Source organism: Xenia sp. Carnegie-2017, unplaced genomic scaffold, assembly GCF_021976095.1.
Source record: "Xenia sp. Carnegie-2017 unplaced genomic scaffold, XeniaSp_v1 HiC_scaffold_13, whole genome shotgun sequence".
Lineage (NCBI taxonomy): Eukaryota > Metazoa > Cnidaria > Anthozoa > Malacalcyonacea > Xeniidae > Xenia > Xenia sp. Carnegie-2017.
The window spans coordinates 8,028,197-8,043,994 of record NW_025813436.1 but is presented as its reverse complement, the minus strand read 5'-3'; the positions used below and the strand labels follow the sequence as shown (position 1 = coordinate 8,043,994).

Genomic DNA, 15,798 nt, shown 5'->3' with positions numbered 1-15,798 from the left:
TGGTTTATCTACTCCGTCCAAGTGGTACAACTGCGACCAATTTTCAACATGCTATTTCTTAGATTTTCTGGTACTTTTAATATATTAGTAGTTCTTCTAGTAAGTGTTTCTGCAGCCAAGAAGAAAGATTTACAAATTATATCTGTGGTAATTTTTCTATTGTACTAGTCCATAGTAATTTTCTGTATAATATCAAATGTCAGTCTGCATGCTAAAGCTTCTTCATATTTTCATACTTTGTAGCACAAACCAGAAAGATGTGATTTAACAGCTGAGAATGGAGACATTGTCGCCGTACACTACATTGTAACTACATACTTAAAATCAATATACTCAAATGGCATTCTGACACAAACATGATTTGACCTGTTGCAATTACACATTTCAGGGTAAACTGCAAAATGGTCAAGTATTTGATGCATCAAAAGAAAGCCCTATAAAATTCCCATTAGGAAAAGGCAAGGTCATCAAAGGTACAGTCAATACATACGTCCAAACACATAATCATAATTTACAAAAAGTCATACCAGCTAATAGACCTCATTAATTTTAGGTTGGGACCAGGGAATTCGTGGAATGTGTGTGGGGTGAGTTAGTTTTCTATAAAAGCAATTGTTAACTTATAGAAATGAATTAAAGGATTTTAGTGAACAAAGTAAAGCATTTCATTCAACAGAGAAAAACGTACACTTATCATTCCATCACAACTCGCTTATGGAGCCAATGGTGTTGAAGGAGTTATTCCAGGTTAGTAATAAAGTTCAACTGACCTGACAACATCCATGCTTGCCTACAGAATAATTTATTAATATTATGCTGAAATATTTGACCAGTGAACATAAATTTAAGTGAAAACATGTACAACAGAATAGCACCATAAAAAGAGGTCATAAAAGAAATATTAATAGAGGGTATGTACCTTGAACGACAATTTTTCCCTCCCTTATAGCTCATGCAACTTTGGTATTTGACACAGAGTTGGTGAATGTTGAAAAATATTCATCTCTTAATACAATGAACATTGGAAAGTTCTTGAACTTTGCCATTTGGCCAGCACTCATCATCTTAATTGTTGTCATTCTATATCAAAGATACTCAGAACACAAGGAAAAGATTAAACATGAAAGGTCCGGAAAAAAAATTAGAAAAAAGAAACAATAGCATATGCAACATAGACAATTTTAACATCAATTTAAAAAGATAACAGTGGACTTGTATTTGTAGCAGTTACTACTTTTAAAATTTCTAACTACAGTTTCACTTAGTTTATATTTTAGGTAATGTAAAGACTTATGGACTGGAAAATTTATTTTAGTTTTAGAATTCTTCAAATAACTGTTCTCCTTAGCTGTTAATTCATCAATAAATGTTTTACAGAAATTATAAATAAAGAAGTTTTAGCACAAATTATTTCTACATAATAAATACTGGTTAAAATAATTAAATCATACAATATTGTTACACCTGTGTAATTTGGATAAAAAATGTTTACATGACTTTAATGTATCTCCCTCCTTACATGTAAGGGATTCATAACTGTTTCATGTGATTTGATCAACTTTCAGGAGGGGAAATGATCAAAATTCAATATACTTTGCAAGAACTAGGTAATGGCTGGCTATTAGCAATCATAAACTTTCTTTATTTTTGGATGTTCCAACAATTGCACCACCTGCATCAAAACTATAAAATCTGCTATTCATGAGACCTTTGCGTGACTTCTCTGTTTTGGGTGACCGCAATGTCTTTGAACGTTTTTGTAACATTTTTGCCTAACAAGAGAATGACAAAACTTTGAATGTAAATGACAAAGCATTAGGAATATTGATGTAACTTAAATATGGCACTAAACCATTGAACAGAAACAAAAGATATTGCTATGACCATTAAGCAGCAATATGTAAAAGAAGAAAGCACGATATATGTGATGGAGAAAAGATACTCCAAAATAATACACATGCTCCTTCCTTTCTATAACAGTAAGTTGCTATATTTAACCTGACTGAGAGTGGGTCGTATGATAATATTTCCAGGGGGTTGGTACCACGGTTCACCATCCACATGAACAGGTAATTCTGATTTCAAGCACAGATTAATCTAAAGCAATGGATACCATGTAGCAATTAATAAATGTCTTCATGCATGGTCAAAATTTTATCAATGAGGCATACAAATGGATTCTATATTTGTTTGGTTAATGTTATTATACCCTCTTCATACATGTACAAATATACCTTAGAGCCTTGACCAAGTCTTAAACCACAACGCATTCCGCTCTTGATTTGACCCTATTAACATAAAACTTTGATCATTTATGAACATGTATGTAGTTAGGTAATGTTAACATTCGCGTACCATATGCATAACTCCAGTTACACCAACAACCTCCAGTTTATTATCATAACATGAGGGCACTGCAAATTTCTAAAAATAAATAACAGAATCATTTGAGTAAATATGTCTGTGTTCATGTTTATGTCACAGAAACGCAAGAGTAATTGTCATCATCTGATGGTGCGTATATCTATTCATTTACTACATACTTACGTCATCATTATTTTGTCCCCAAAGATCACATCCTGCTCCCCAACTATGTAAAACATTCAAATTGCATAATGATCACAACACAATAAACTATATTGCAATAAAAATATTTGTAAATACCTGGCAATATTTAGGATAATGATTCCTTCTATAACAGGCATATCAACATCTTTATCATCAATCTGGAAAAATAAATTATGCACTCGTTTATAAAGTGTAATGAAAATCAATGATTCATTTCTTGAAAGTCAGTCGAAGACTTTCGACAAAAGAAGTGGGTTAAAAAACAGTTGAGATGATGGATGACGTCGATGTAAATATCCTAACATTACAAAGTGTCTACATGAGAGAAGTATATAAGAATTCAAATTTTGACATCATATCTCTTCTGGATGAAGACACTTGACTGAAGTAGCTACATCATCACTCAAGTTTCAAAATCTGAGCACTTCTGATAAAGACACTAAACTGGAGTACATAAGTTTCAACATCTGATCACTTTTGGACAAAGACACTAGACTGGAGTATATAATGACTCAAATTTTAACTTTTCAAATCATACGCTCCTGAGATGAACACTTCACTAGAGTCTGTAAGAACAAAAGTTCTAAAATTTGATTATCAACTCCTAACTACAATTTATTTATTTTTCTCAAATACCTGCAGTGAAACGTTTTCATTGAACTCCATTGACTTTCTGACCATATTTCTAAGGCCAACACGAAAATACACGCTCTTGTTGTGCAATCTTACGTTGAAAAAAAAAACATTCAGAGTTAAAAAGAATCATCAGCTTGGCCAGCTTGTGACTGCAGCATGGCACTCCATTTGTTTTTACTTTAGAAAAAATTACTATCTTCGTAGCTTAAACAATAAAAATCTTTGCATAAAAAAAGTAAAAAGATACGGAAATGACGAAAAGTTTTCACCTGCTTGTGAATTTCTCTGGTGCTTCCTCCCTGGCAAGATGAAAATCCAGCGACAAAGCAGCATCAATCCCAATGCCAAAATAATTATTCATTACAAAACTGTTTGGTAGATCCTCGATAGTAGGTGTATCATTTGACATATGTGACGATTCTAAAATTATTGTCCACCTGAAAACACGACATAGTGATGAATGAACAACAGAGAACAAATATAACGTGTGTTAGTGTAGGTAGTAATGACCGAATAACAGAAAAACAAGAATAGTTTCAGCACTAACTAAAATTCAAACAAAGCCAATGTGTGTCAGTGTAGGTAGTGATGAATGAACAAGAGAGAATGAGAACAGTCTCTACACTAACTAAAATATAAACTAAGATAACGTGTGTCAGTGTAGGTAGTGATGAATGAACAACAGAGAACGAGAACAGTCTTTTCACTACCCAAAATATAACTTAAGATAACGTGTGTCAGTGTAGGTAGTGATGAATGAACAACAGAGAAAGAGAACAGTCTCTACACTATCTAAACTATAAACTAAGATAACGTGTGTCAGTGTAGGTAGTGATGAATAAACAACAGAGAACGAGAACAGTCTTTACACTATCTAAAATATAAACTAAGATAACGTGTGTCACTGTAGATAGTGATAAATGAACAACAGAGAATGAGAACAGTCTTTACACTATCTAAAATATAAACTAAGATAACGTATGTCAGTGTAGGTAATGATAAATGAACAACAGAGAATGAGAACAGTCTTTACACTATCTAAAATATAAACTAAGATAACGTATGTCAGTGTAGGTAATGATGAATGGACAACAGAGAATGAGAACAGTCTTTACACTATCTAAAATATAAACAAAGATAACGTATGTCAGTGTAGGTAATGATAAATGAACAACAGAGAATGAGAACAGTCTTTACACTATCTAAAATATAAACTAAGATAACGTATGTCAGTGTAGGTAATGATAAATGAACAACAGAGAATGAGAACAGTCTTTACACTATCTAAAATATAAACTAAGATAACGTGTGTCAATGTAGGTGGTGATAATGAACAACAGAGACAAAGAACAGTCAACAACTGCGCAAAACCAACCTATCTAAAGGAACGATACTGGCATCATCAAGTGACAACAGTAAAGCAGAAGTATCTTCATGGCCACTGTAACCAGAACCCCATCGCAATACACGAGATAAGTCATTTCCTAAAAGGAGTTAATCCTTTTAAAATTCAAACATTCAAAAAATAGTATTTGACATGACATACAGACTTGGAATAGTCAAGTTGAGTCAATCCAGTTGAAGACTAGTCCTCAGAACAATCAGGTTGAGACTAGCTCTCGCCAGTCCTTATTCAATACGTGACTCACCACTCACCAGTCCTTAGTCATACGTGACTCACTACTCACCAGTCCTTAGTCATACGTGACTCACTACTCACCAGTCCTTAGTCAATACGTGACTCACTACTCACCAGTCCTTAGTCATACGTGACTCACCACTCACCAGTCCTTAGTCATACATGACTCACTACTCACCAGTCCTTAGTCATACGTGACTCACTACTCACCAGTCCTTAGTCAATACGTGATTTACTACTCACCAGCCAATACATGACTCACCACTCGCCAGTCCCTAGCCAATACATGACTCACTCGTTCTTACCAGTCCCTAGCCAATACATGACTCACTACTCACCAGCTAATACATGACTCACCAGTCCCTAGCCAATCCATGACTCACTACTCACCAGCCAATACATGACTCACCAGTCCCTAGCCAATACATGACTCCCTACTCACCAGCCAATACATGACTCCCTACTCACCAGCCAATACATGACTCACTACTCACCAGTCCCTAGCCAATACATGACTCCCTACTCACCACCCAATACATGACTCACTACTCACCAGTCCCTAGCCAATACACGACTCCCTACTCACCAGCCAATACATGACTCACTACTCACCAGTCCCTAAACAATACATGACTCACTACTCACCAGTCCCAAGAGGAAGTACAGCTACAGCAGGATCACGACACTTCAAATGTTTAGAACATTCGTCAATAGCAGATAGGATCCAACCAACAGTTCCATCACCACCACACACAAGAATGCGAAATGATTTAAGATTACGGAAAGCATAAAGCCTAAAAATAATAGGAAAAGCTCCCATTTATACATTACTTGTTGAAAATCATTATTACAGCCTTTGGCTAAGTAAGTTTGGGTCAACGATCAACTATAAATAACAACACGACAACATAATATGTATAGCAAAAAATTCGTCAAGGCAACTTCTAAATGACCAGAACCCTGTATATTTCAGCATTTTCGCAACAAATCAAAAGATTTTTCTTATTTCTAAAGTCACATAACAATTTACAGCATTCAAAAATTGACGGACACTCCTACCCTGGTAAAGGTCCACCGTCAGTGAGAGAGTAAACTTGATGAGGATTTAATATCTTTTGAAATTCTATAAGTAAATCACCACCTTGACCTCCACCGCTACGTACATTCACCATTACCAACACTGGATTACTCTTCTCATTCAAAGTGTTCTCCTGCAATAAAAGCTGCACAAATAAATTATGATAATAAAGTAAACAGATTGAGGCAACACTGATCAAAACTAGTTCATCGTCTTTGAAAACTCATATGGAGTATCTTGATCAGTGATGAATAAATGTGAAATTAAATAATGCAATCTCTGAAAACATATAAATTAACTGGATTGCATAAATTATTCATAATAGAATGCTTTCATAACAGAAGGACTCAAATTTCAACATCAGATCACTCCTAATAAAGAACCAGAGAGGAGTATATGAAGACTCAAGTTTCAACATCACATCATTCCTGATGAAGACATTTGACAAGAGTATATAAAATCTCAAGTTTTATTATCAGACGACACCCAATGAAAACACTGAACTGGCGTTAATAACTCAAATTTCAACATCAATTATATTTTACATGTCATACGTACGTAAATATTTGGAATTAGTTTCACAAACAGATTTTTCCCGCTCAAAATTGCTGATTCCAATTCAACCATTGCATAGGAAGCCACGTCGGCTGAAGGAAACGACAGAAACGCCGTTCCTACAATTATTAAAAAGCTTCGAATTTTTTTCTAAAATTATAAAGAAGCACAAACTTATCAAATAATATTTACCTGATGCTGGGTACAAGGCTTCAACGATAAAATTATCTAAAAACAAATCAAATGACAAAATAGTACATACAAAGTCAACTTCCAATATTACATTACACTACAAGTATAACGAAACTCTTATGTTGAAACTGCATTGGGTTTAAACAAATAATAGTTATAATAAGTAAGAAAAAAAGAAGTTGAACCCAAATAATTCACGCAATCATTGTACAAACTTCTAAATTCCTACTCCTAATTCATATAAGTACCAAGGTTTTATTGACAAGGATATCTCGTACTTGAGAAACTAAAGACAGAAAAAGATATTTTCTAATAGTTTATTCTACCGTGCTGTAGATGTTCTTTGAGAAAATTGAGATATGACTCATTCTTTAACATCATTGGGAGGTTGCTGACACATAGAATCACGTTGCCTGAAGGCTCGTCTATTGGTCGAAGGTAGAAACGAGTAAATTTCATTTCGCGTATCGATTTCTATAAATTAGCACAAAAAAATCATTAAAATTATAGAATTCACTCACGAGAAATGTTACGTCTTCAAAACACGAACCCTTTTCATTTGTGTGAGAATTTGCCAAGGAAACTCGTCACCGCTCATTGCACGTTCCTTAACTAAAATAAAAATCGACTGAATTCAAATGAACGATAGCCGTGATTGTAATTGACACGAAGACTTTCAGTGTTAGAAAATAACACAAAGTATATAGCATAGAGGATGTGTCTGTCAGTCATGGTGAGATAACGACAGATTCAATTTCAATTGTTATTTTGAATAATGCCATTGGTGTTTCATTCGTCTTTAGTCGTCACGAGAATGTATAATTATTCTTTAACATGCAGAAATGGTAGATGAAATTACAACAAAGAAATAGGGCGAACATGCAAGGATGACTAAAAGATGCCAGCATTTACCTCCATCAAAAAGAGTCGTTATAATGAGGACAAAGTCTTCAGGCTTTTTCTCCTAAAATATTCAAACAATTACGACTGTATCTAAAGGTTTACACCCGCTTACAGAGTACGGCCTAAAAATAACCTCACAATTATTAAAAAACGGTACTATCTTTACAGTGATTGCTTCACATAAAATATTTTAGCAAACACTTTGCCATTGATGGAGAAATAAGTTTGCTATTAATTGGTAATAGAGCAATTTCTATGTACAATTTGTGTAGCACCCAGTGACAAGGCTTTGTGAGTAGGCTTTTGTAATACAGGCGTAAAACACCAAAAATAAGTGAATAACAGTTCTACGCTAGCCTCCAAAGCAAAACGTGTGCATCATGATATGCAATAGTATAAAACATGCGTATGTATCAATTAGGCAACAACTTTCCTTAAAAGCAAGGATAGTGCTTATGATGGCAAATAATCTTTAAATTTTTTGGGATAAAGAACAATGTATAAATATAGCGCCCTATGATTTAGAGCCAACACAAAACGCAGCCCAAGGAGAATCCGTTGACAAAGCTGCGGGTTTATGAGCTAAGTAAATTAAGATTGCATTGGCGACATTGGCAAAGGTAAACACGCAACAAGGGCAAAGGTAAACACGCAACAAGGGCAAAGGTAAACACGCAACAAGAATTTAAATAATGTACCTCCAATGAAAATCTTAGGAGTGACTTGGAAATAACTTCGTTAACAGTTGTAGATGCTTGAACTTTTATAGTTTTGAATGAAGATGTCGCTCTGGAAATAAATTAAAATGACAAAGCTCGACGCTGAAGTCCGTTATATAACACAATTCCTAAATTATTTTTTATAAGTTTTCCTACACAGAGTAAGAACTAAATAAAGGTGTGTATAATAATATCGACTTAAAACATAAGAAAACAAAGAAACTGGAGTGGAGAAGGTTCGAAATATTATAGCATTACCTATCCATTGCCAAGTAAACACGAATATTTCCACTTTTTTCTGCATTCTATAAGTCAAATTATGTATAATTTTTAACTTACTAAACAACATTCAGGAGAATGCTGGGGGAAGGAAAGTATGGAGTTCCAAGAAAAAAAAGAAGCAATCTGTTCAAATAATCTGACATTTCAAAATCATATTTAAAATCCCGGTTGACTACATAGGGTACACGACCATTAACACGTATGAAAGACCATCACTGCCTAACACGTCTTTGAATACGTGTTAAAAAGTCGTACAAACCTTAATGCGTAAAAATATCATGGTTTGTTTATTCCGACTGGGAAATTGTAACGGCATTTCTTCTGGATCTACTGTACGCTCGCTATCTACAAAAACAACAAGACAAAGTTTCATAATACAACTAGTGGATGAACTTCAACAATTGTTTCCGACAATGACATCGTTCAGTAAGTAAACTAGAACATGCATTCCTGCAAGCATGTTGCGGACAGCCATGTGATGCAATCCACCTTTCCGACGGTAAACACGCGTGTCAAAAATACGAGAGCAAATTACGAAATTCGGACATTCAATTGGTTGGACATACTGTTGATGAGTTTGATATTCATTAGTAAAAACAAGCTAAAGAAGACAAATAGCATGCCAAAAATATATGATTGAAAACTTGCTCCGCGCATCTACAATCACCAATTTCAGAGTTCGCTCCGTCACAAATTAATGGAGAATCAATCTGAGCATGCGTACTCAAACTCCACCAATTCCCAAAGTTCGTGGTCATGGCAACGACCAACTGTATGTACTAGTACCAATTATAGAGTAATTAGCTCGCTCAGTCACAAATTTTCAGATAAATCATCTGTGCATGCGCACTCTGCTTGAGCATGCGCAGTCCAATTGACCAACTGCCCAAGTTCAGGGTCATGGCAACGATCAACTGCATCTACTCATATCGATTTTAAAGTAAATAGCATGTTTAATAACAATTTAATAGAGAAATCATCTGCGCATGCTCTAGCGCATGCGCAGTCCACTTGACTAGTTGTTTATAGTCATGGCAACGACTAACCATATGTACTTGCACTACATTTGTGGCAATTAGTTTACTTAGTCGCAAATTATCAAAAAAATAATCTGAGCATGCGCAGTAGTTACTGTAATAATACCACAACTTTTGTAAGCCTTTGAATTTGTGTGTATATATGTAAAGCTAAAACTTCATATAGTAGATGTCAACTAGCAGTGGAAGCTGGGTGCGATATGTATGCAGCGGCTTAGGGGCCCACACTTCGGTGGCGACCGCACTCTCCCTGCGTACCCCGAGCAAAGCCTATCGCAGGTGATCTCGGGGTCTGATGGGCGGAAGTTTGCTATTGCATCTCCCAAGTAGGATAGCGTGGAGGGGCCGAAATCTCCTACCGAAACGTTAACATGCGGCGTTCTAGTGCCTTAAGATTAACAAGGTATCGGGAAGCATGGCCCGAAAACGGGGTTTTTTTGCTTTCAAATTTTATATTTTTAAATCAAAATAAACCAAGCAATGCTTCACTTAAATTCTTCTGAAACTATGCCTTTTTATCACACTTATAATTTAAGACAACCTTAAAAATGTTTTATACAATTTTCATTGGTTTACATCTTTCTGATTTAACTCTCTCATTTACTGTTTCTCATGTATCACGAGCAAACCATCCATGGGCTTCATGTCAAACAAGGATTATCTGGTTCCCTTAATTAACATGCGACGCTCTTGTACTCAACTATATCGGGGTAACGGGATGCATGGACAAATGCGATTTTTTGTTTTCAAAATTTGTCTTTTTTCTTTACAAGAGTTCTCATAAAATAATTCATTTTATTACGTCCAAGTTATCACGTAAATGCAAGTAGAATGCATTTCGCTGTAAGAAACCACCCTTCAAAGAATATCCTTATCCGATTTTAGCTGCATGGAGCGAAGAAAATTGGAAGTCATAGAATTTTTTTAACAGTTATTTTTATATTTATGATTCGATGCATCATGAGATTCCAGATGAGATTCATGATTGTCTTTGAATACAATTAACACATATTCATAATAAGACGTTTATGTTATCATTTAGCGTCATAGTAATTTCATACATTTAAATTTATAGCTTTAGTAAAATAATCTGAAAAGCCAGTTTCAGATAGATTTCATCCATCAATAATATTATTGTGATTAGTGATTATAATACAACGAAACCAACATGTAATAAAAATAACAGTTCAAAAATTTGTATGGCTTGCATTTTTGCGCTTTATGCAGCTGGAATCCGTCCTGGATATTCTTAAGGCACGCCGTAAAGGCCCGTGACAATCCTTACAAAAAAGTCATTAGCGCGACAACATGCCAAAATTCAAGCTTTCCTTCGATCGTTGTGCTTTTTTTCAACCCAAAATGGTTAATATTTACTGTTATGCCTCCTCCCTATAAATAATCGTTCTGAATAACTAGAACAATTTCACAAAAGCCCTAAACTCAAAAGCATCTCCTAACCATTCTATTCCCACTATTCTATATACATAATGTCCGAATTTTGTATTTTGGTCTCGTACGTATTTTTGACACGTGTGTTTACCGTCGGAAAGGTGGATTGTTATCCAATATATGATTAGCCATGCATCTTTATCTTGAATATAAAATAGTGGAATGAATACTTACATCTATCCATAGTTTTGGTGAGGTAATAATTTTCGGAATCATCAGTGATTTGATAAAGTCTTAATGCTTCAACCTTTAATGATACAATGGTTATTCATTTGTAAATTATATAGCCGAGCAATAGAATCGTCTATAGTTATCATTCAATTTTAAAACTTTAATGCACTTATCATCCAGTCTTACATCTTAACGGTTTAATATCCTAAAATACTCCACTCTAGTCTCTTTATCACGAGTGATGTGATGTTTAATGTCCAGTCTTTATACACTTCAGTCTAGTGTCTTCATCAGTAGTGATCGGATGTTGAAACTTGAGTTCTTATATACTCCAGTCTGGTTTCCAGCCGACAATTTAAAGAAATATAGTATAAAACAAATTCCGAAGAAGCAAGACATCTTCAGATTGCAAAATATGCATCAAAACAAGACGAGAAGTGAACTGTAAATTTTCGATTTTATTTTAAAGTCATCCTAAGACAGAATCAAGTCTCCCAGTCTGGTGTCTTCATCAAGAAGTGAAAGTATGTTCAAACTTAATCTTTGCATACACCCGTCTCTCTTTTTTGAAGAATCAAGATTTGATGTAAAAATTTAACTTCTTGCATGAAACGATGTTGAATGTTTAGTTCGTGGAATCAACATTATTTGCATACCAAAATTTGGGATGCTTTTGTTGTTCTGGAAGCATGGACGATTTTGAACATTCTCGGACCATCTAATTTTCCGTCGTAAATCTTGATAGAATTGGTCACATCAGAACCATGAGCTAAAATGAAGTAGCGCATTTTACGATTAAATCACGACGATCATTCACTATGAAGAAAGTACGTAAAGTGAAAAATTCGACAAATCATTAAAAAATGAAATACCATTAATGATATTTCATACGTCATACAGTAGTCGAAATGCATTCATTTTAGCAACAATGTTCCGTAATTATGGCAATATTTTCGTTTTTTGAAACAAGCTTTAGAATTGAGCATTTCCATGGCAAAAGTCCAATACCAATTCAACAACCGATATTTCAAGATAGTTTTAGAAAACAACTAACTTTTATTACAAAGACTCATCAATGTTGCAGCAAAGATAGCTGGCTCAACATTGAAACGAAGAAAGTTTAAGACAACTGTACTAAATGCAATTGTAATGTATGTACCAAGACGTTTGTTTCATAAGACACATTTTAACAAGTGTCTTCTACCTGAGTCAGTGGGGGACTTCACTAATAACTCGTCTTCAGAGTCAATGTGTTCACTGAGTGAGATTTCACTCAAACTTTCACTATCCAAGCAAATATTGTCACCTGAAACAATGAAAATATAAAGCTTGAAAATGACCATTGTAAATAAATCTTACCATTAAAGATTCATGGTTGATGTATCGTTAGTAAATGTGTACACACGTAAATGAGTCACGCTAATAAGACTTGCAAAAATCATGTAATATTGCTTTTAATTACATTGAAAGAAACGTACTGGTCTTTTTAACTTCGTGGGTCATTTTTCTCCAAACAGCAAGATTTGGAATGGACAATGCATAAGGCGGTAACATCAGATGATTAAAGTATCCAAAATCACAGCTGCTAGTTATACGTCGATAGCAACCAGAATGCGCCTAGAGTAAGATAAACAAAAAACAATGCTCATGAAAAAGTCATTTGTCTTTACACTTGACAAAGACACTAGACTGGAATATACGTATAGTGAGGAAGTTTCAACATCAGATCAAGTACAGTTCAAATTCATTAAAAATTTACCGTTAATGGACACCATTTACACTTTACACCTGCCAAACACTCAGAAGAGTAGCATGACTTTTTACATACATAACATTTTGATCCTGATGGAAGATTTCCCTCCTGCCAATGGTGATTGTTTTCACCCTTAAAATACATTAAGATAAAATTAACCAAACAGATTCGTATTGAAAAATCCTGAATTTGAAAGTAAAGTGGATACATCCTATATTTGTATTAACAGTGGAAAGTGGGCAACAGTAAACTTTTATATGACACAAAACTAGTGTGTAATAAAATTTGTTTTGTGGTTTAAATTATTTATTTGACACTTAAAAAGTTGACATATATCTTGTACTGGCATAAAAGCATATGAAAAAAAATTCTTAACATTGAATGTCAGAACTCAACTTACATGAATAAACAGATGTGACTTTGGAAAAAAACATTATGACGTAACAGCTGTAAACTAAATTGTAATTATACATTTAACAAGACAATAACGAAGCAATATACCTTCCTTTCTTTGATAGTGAATGTTGCACTTCGTTTACAGCAGTTGATTGCTGAATCTTTGCAAGCATAATGAACGTTGTACTCGCATACTAAAGAAGGTTGTGCTCAGCTTTTATAAATCACAAATAATGAGAACATTTTTACAACATGACATGAAAACTCTGGTGAGAAGTCAAAATAAACAGAAGAGTGCAGCTTAATTATCTAGTTCAGAGAAGTACATTAAATTTAGGCTTTGCCCAGAAAAATGTTCGTCAATGAACATAAGCCTGTTTTTATACCTTGACAACTTAAGTCAGACGAATCATTCAACAGCTTTCGACAAACGTTGCAATATTTTCTTTTCAACATACGATAGGGTGACCATTGGTGGCCCACAGGATCCTTTAATGAAACACAATAAAGAGATGAACATCACTTCAAGCCTAAGAAACTATCTTCACTGATTTTGAATTCATCATATTCGACAAACCTTTATGAGCGTGCAAGCAAGATAATGACATGGTATTGTAATGAGGGCCAAGCATTTTTCATGACTCACAAAGTTGCAAACTAAAAAACAATCAAGAGCTATTGAATACACAGAAATTATCAAAACAAATGGACTTCTTAACTATAATTCACAGAAATATTCTGTCTACACAAAATAGTTAATTCTTGGAGAGAACTTAAAAAAAGTATAAATTTTATTTATAATAATCCTTGTTACCTGGAAGTACCTTTCTAATTGCTAAAAACTAAATGAAACATTGATAAAAATATAGCAAGAATGTTTATTATGATTTAACATTGGACAAAAAAGAATATACCGGTACATACAAGAAAAAATGAATATCACAAACAAACATTACAATTTATAAATAACTTTAAACTTTTTCATAATAGATCTAAATTTGCAATATTCCCTTAACAACAAGCCTTGCAATTGACCCAAAACACTGGATAAATTGTGCTAGAATTTTCCTAGGCTAATGTTTTCTCTTTTCTAAATGACAGCAATATTGTTTAACAAGCATCTTAAAATTCATAAATGATGTATATTTGACATTAGGCAGGTGCATCTTTCCAAATTTCAATAATTAGTTCACTAAGTTTTCCGACCTAAACAAGTAAAATGCCTTTTGGAACTCGGCCTTATTGAAAATCCTTAAAACTTTGCAAACTTTAGATGTTAAATCAAAAAAACAAGCTGTTATAAGTAAACTTTTACATTCATAGAAAAGAAAATATCCAAGGATTTATTAAATAGTACATGAGAGTATACCAAAAATGTGTTGGCGTTGGATAACTATTTTGAATACTAATAAGATCATATTAAGATAGTGAAAACTCATTATGAAACAAAAGAATAAAATAACGGAAAGGTGGATTAGGTTTACATGACGTCTTCCAACTATCGACAAGTTTTCCTATCAAAGCCAGCAACATATGAAATATTTCTTGGCTTTATCCACGAATTTACAAGTATATATAAAAGGAAATCAATTTTGTGAACCAAACAGAATGTTATATTGACGTCGACTTTTAATTACTATTTGCAAATTATACAACAACGCTTTCGTCAAAGTTTATAAAACCCAATAAATATATTTTGAAAATGAATGTTGATACTGCAGTACGTTGTTTTCCAAACCTCCCAAATTTTAAATTCAAACTAAACTCGAGTTTGAGCGCATAAAATATGATATGTCTATAATAATTAACGCCATCTGTCGTTTTAAATTAAAAACAAATTGCCAAGTTTTCACAAAAGTAATTTCTACAAAGAAAGTTAGATTTGAAATCGTGAAAACATGTACTCAATATATTTTACTACATAGCAAATTGCTATTTTCCTCTAGAGACATATCGGAAATGACAAACATACAAAAATATTTTACTCGATACAGTGAAGTAGAAAATGTAAATACAAATGTTATCTACGTTAAATACACACACACTTCTCATAAACGACAACTTATGGGGAAAATTTTAATCCCAACAGATAATACAAAATATTATATACCTGAGCACTGAAATCCTTGGTTAGTAAAACCCCACAACATATCGGTACAATGATGACAGTAAGTAGGTTTGTGATAAGTTTTCTTTGAAAACGAATGTCCATTATTTCCCAGAGCCTCAAGAAATGCGATCGATTTTGAGCGCCCCGTCCAAGACAACGACTTAATAGGCATGTTTAAGAGTAACTACGCCATTTCTCTATTTACTATTTTTTAAACAATCAAACAAGCCATGCGAAACAAAAATTTGTGGGATGTGGTTGTCGATGTTGACGTTGAAAGCATTTAGTGCATTCGCCGAATTGTTTATCA

General features: G+C 33.9%; 2 protein-coding genes across 2 annotated transcripts; one reads left to right on the top strand and one right to left on the bottom strand.

The window, feature by feature from the left end:
- Positions 1-42: 42 nt before the first annotated feature.
- LOC124433499 (FK506-binding protein 2-like) lies at positions 43-1,461 on the top strand. The gene is made up of 6 exons (XM_046983280.1): positions 43-147; positions 244-306; positions 389-473; positions 554-587; positions 677-747; positions 950-1,461. The coding sequence occupies exons 1-6, from the start codon at positions 49-51 to the stop codon at positions 1,159-1,161; spliced, it is 564 nt and encodes a 187-aa protein (XP_046839236.1). The 5' UTR covers positions 43-48; the 3' UTR covers positions 1,162-1,461.
- LOC124433495 (diacylglycerol kinase theta-like) lies at positions 1,192-15,797 on the bottom strand. Its single transcript, XM_046983273.1, has 28 exons — positions 15,489-15,797; positions 13,956-14,035; positions 13,765-13,867; positions 13,484-13,572; positions 12,989-13,114; positions 12,708-12,846; positions 12,434-12,535; positions 11,886-11,998; positions 11,233-11,305; positions 8,832-8,917; positions 8,549-8,595; positions 8,270-8,360; positions 7,581-7,632; positions 7,219-7,280; positions 6,995-7,142; positions 6,669-6,704; positions 6,480-6,595; positions 5,903-6,054; positions 5,489-5,637; positions 4,580-4,688; positions 3,474-3,641; positions 3,205-3,292; positions 2,665-2,726; positions 2,548-2,590; positions 2,356-2,424; positions 2,235-2,288; positions 1,999-2,097; positions 1,192-1,772 (listed from the first exon to the last, which is right to left on the bottom strand). Exons 1-28 carry the CDS (start codon positions 15,658-15,660, stop codon positions 1,629-1,631), a joined length of 2,772 nt encoding a protein of 923 aa, XP_046839229.1. The 5' UTR covers positions 15,661-15,797; the 3' UTR covers positions 1,192-1,628.
- Between the last annotated feature and the right edge of the window lies 1 nt (position 15,798).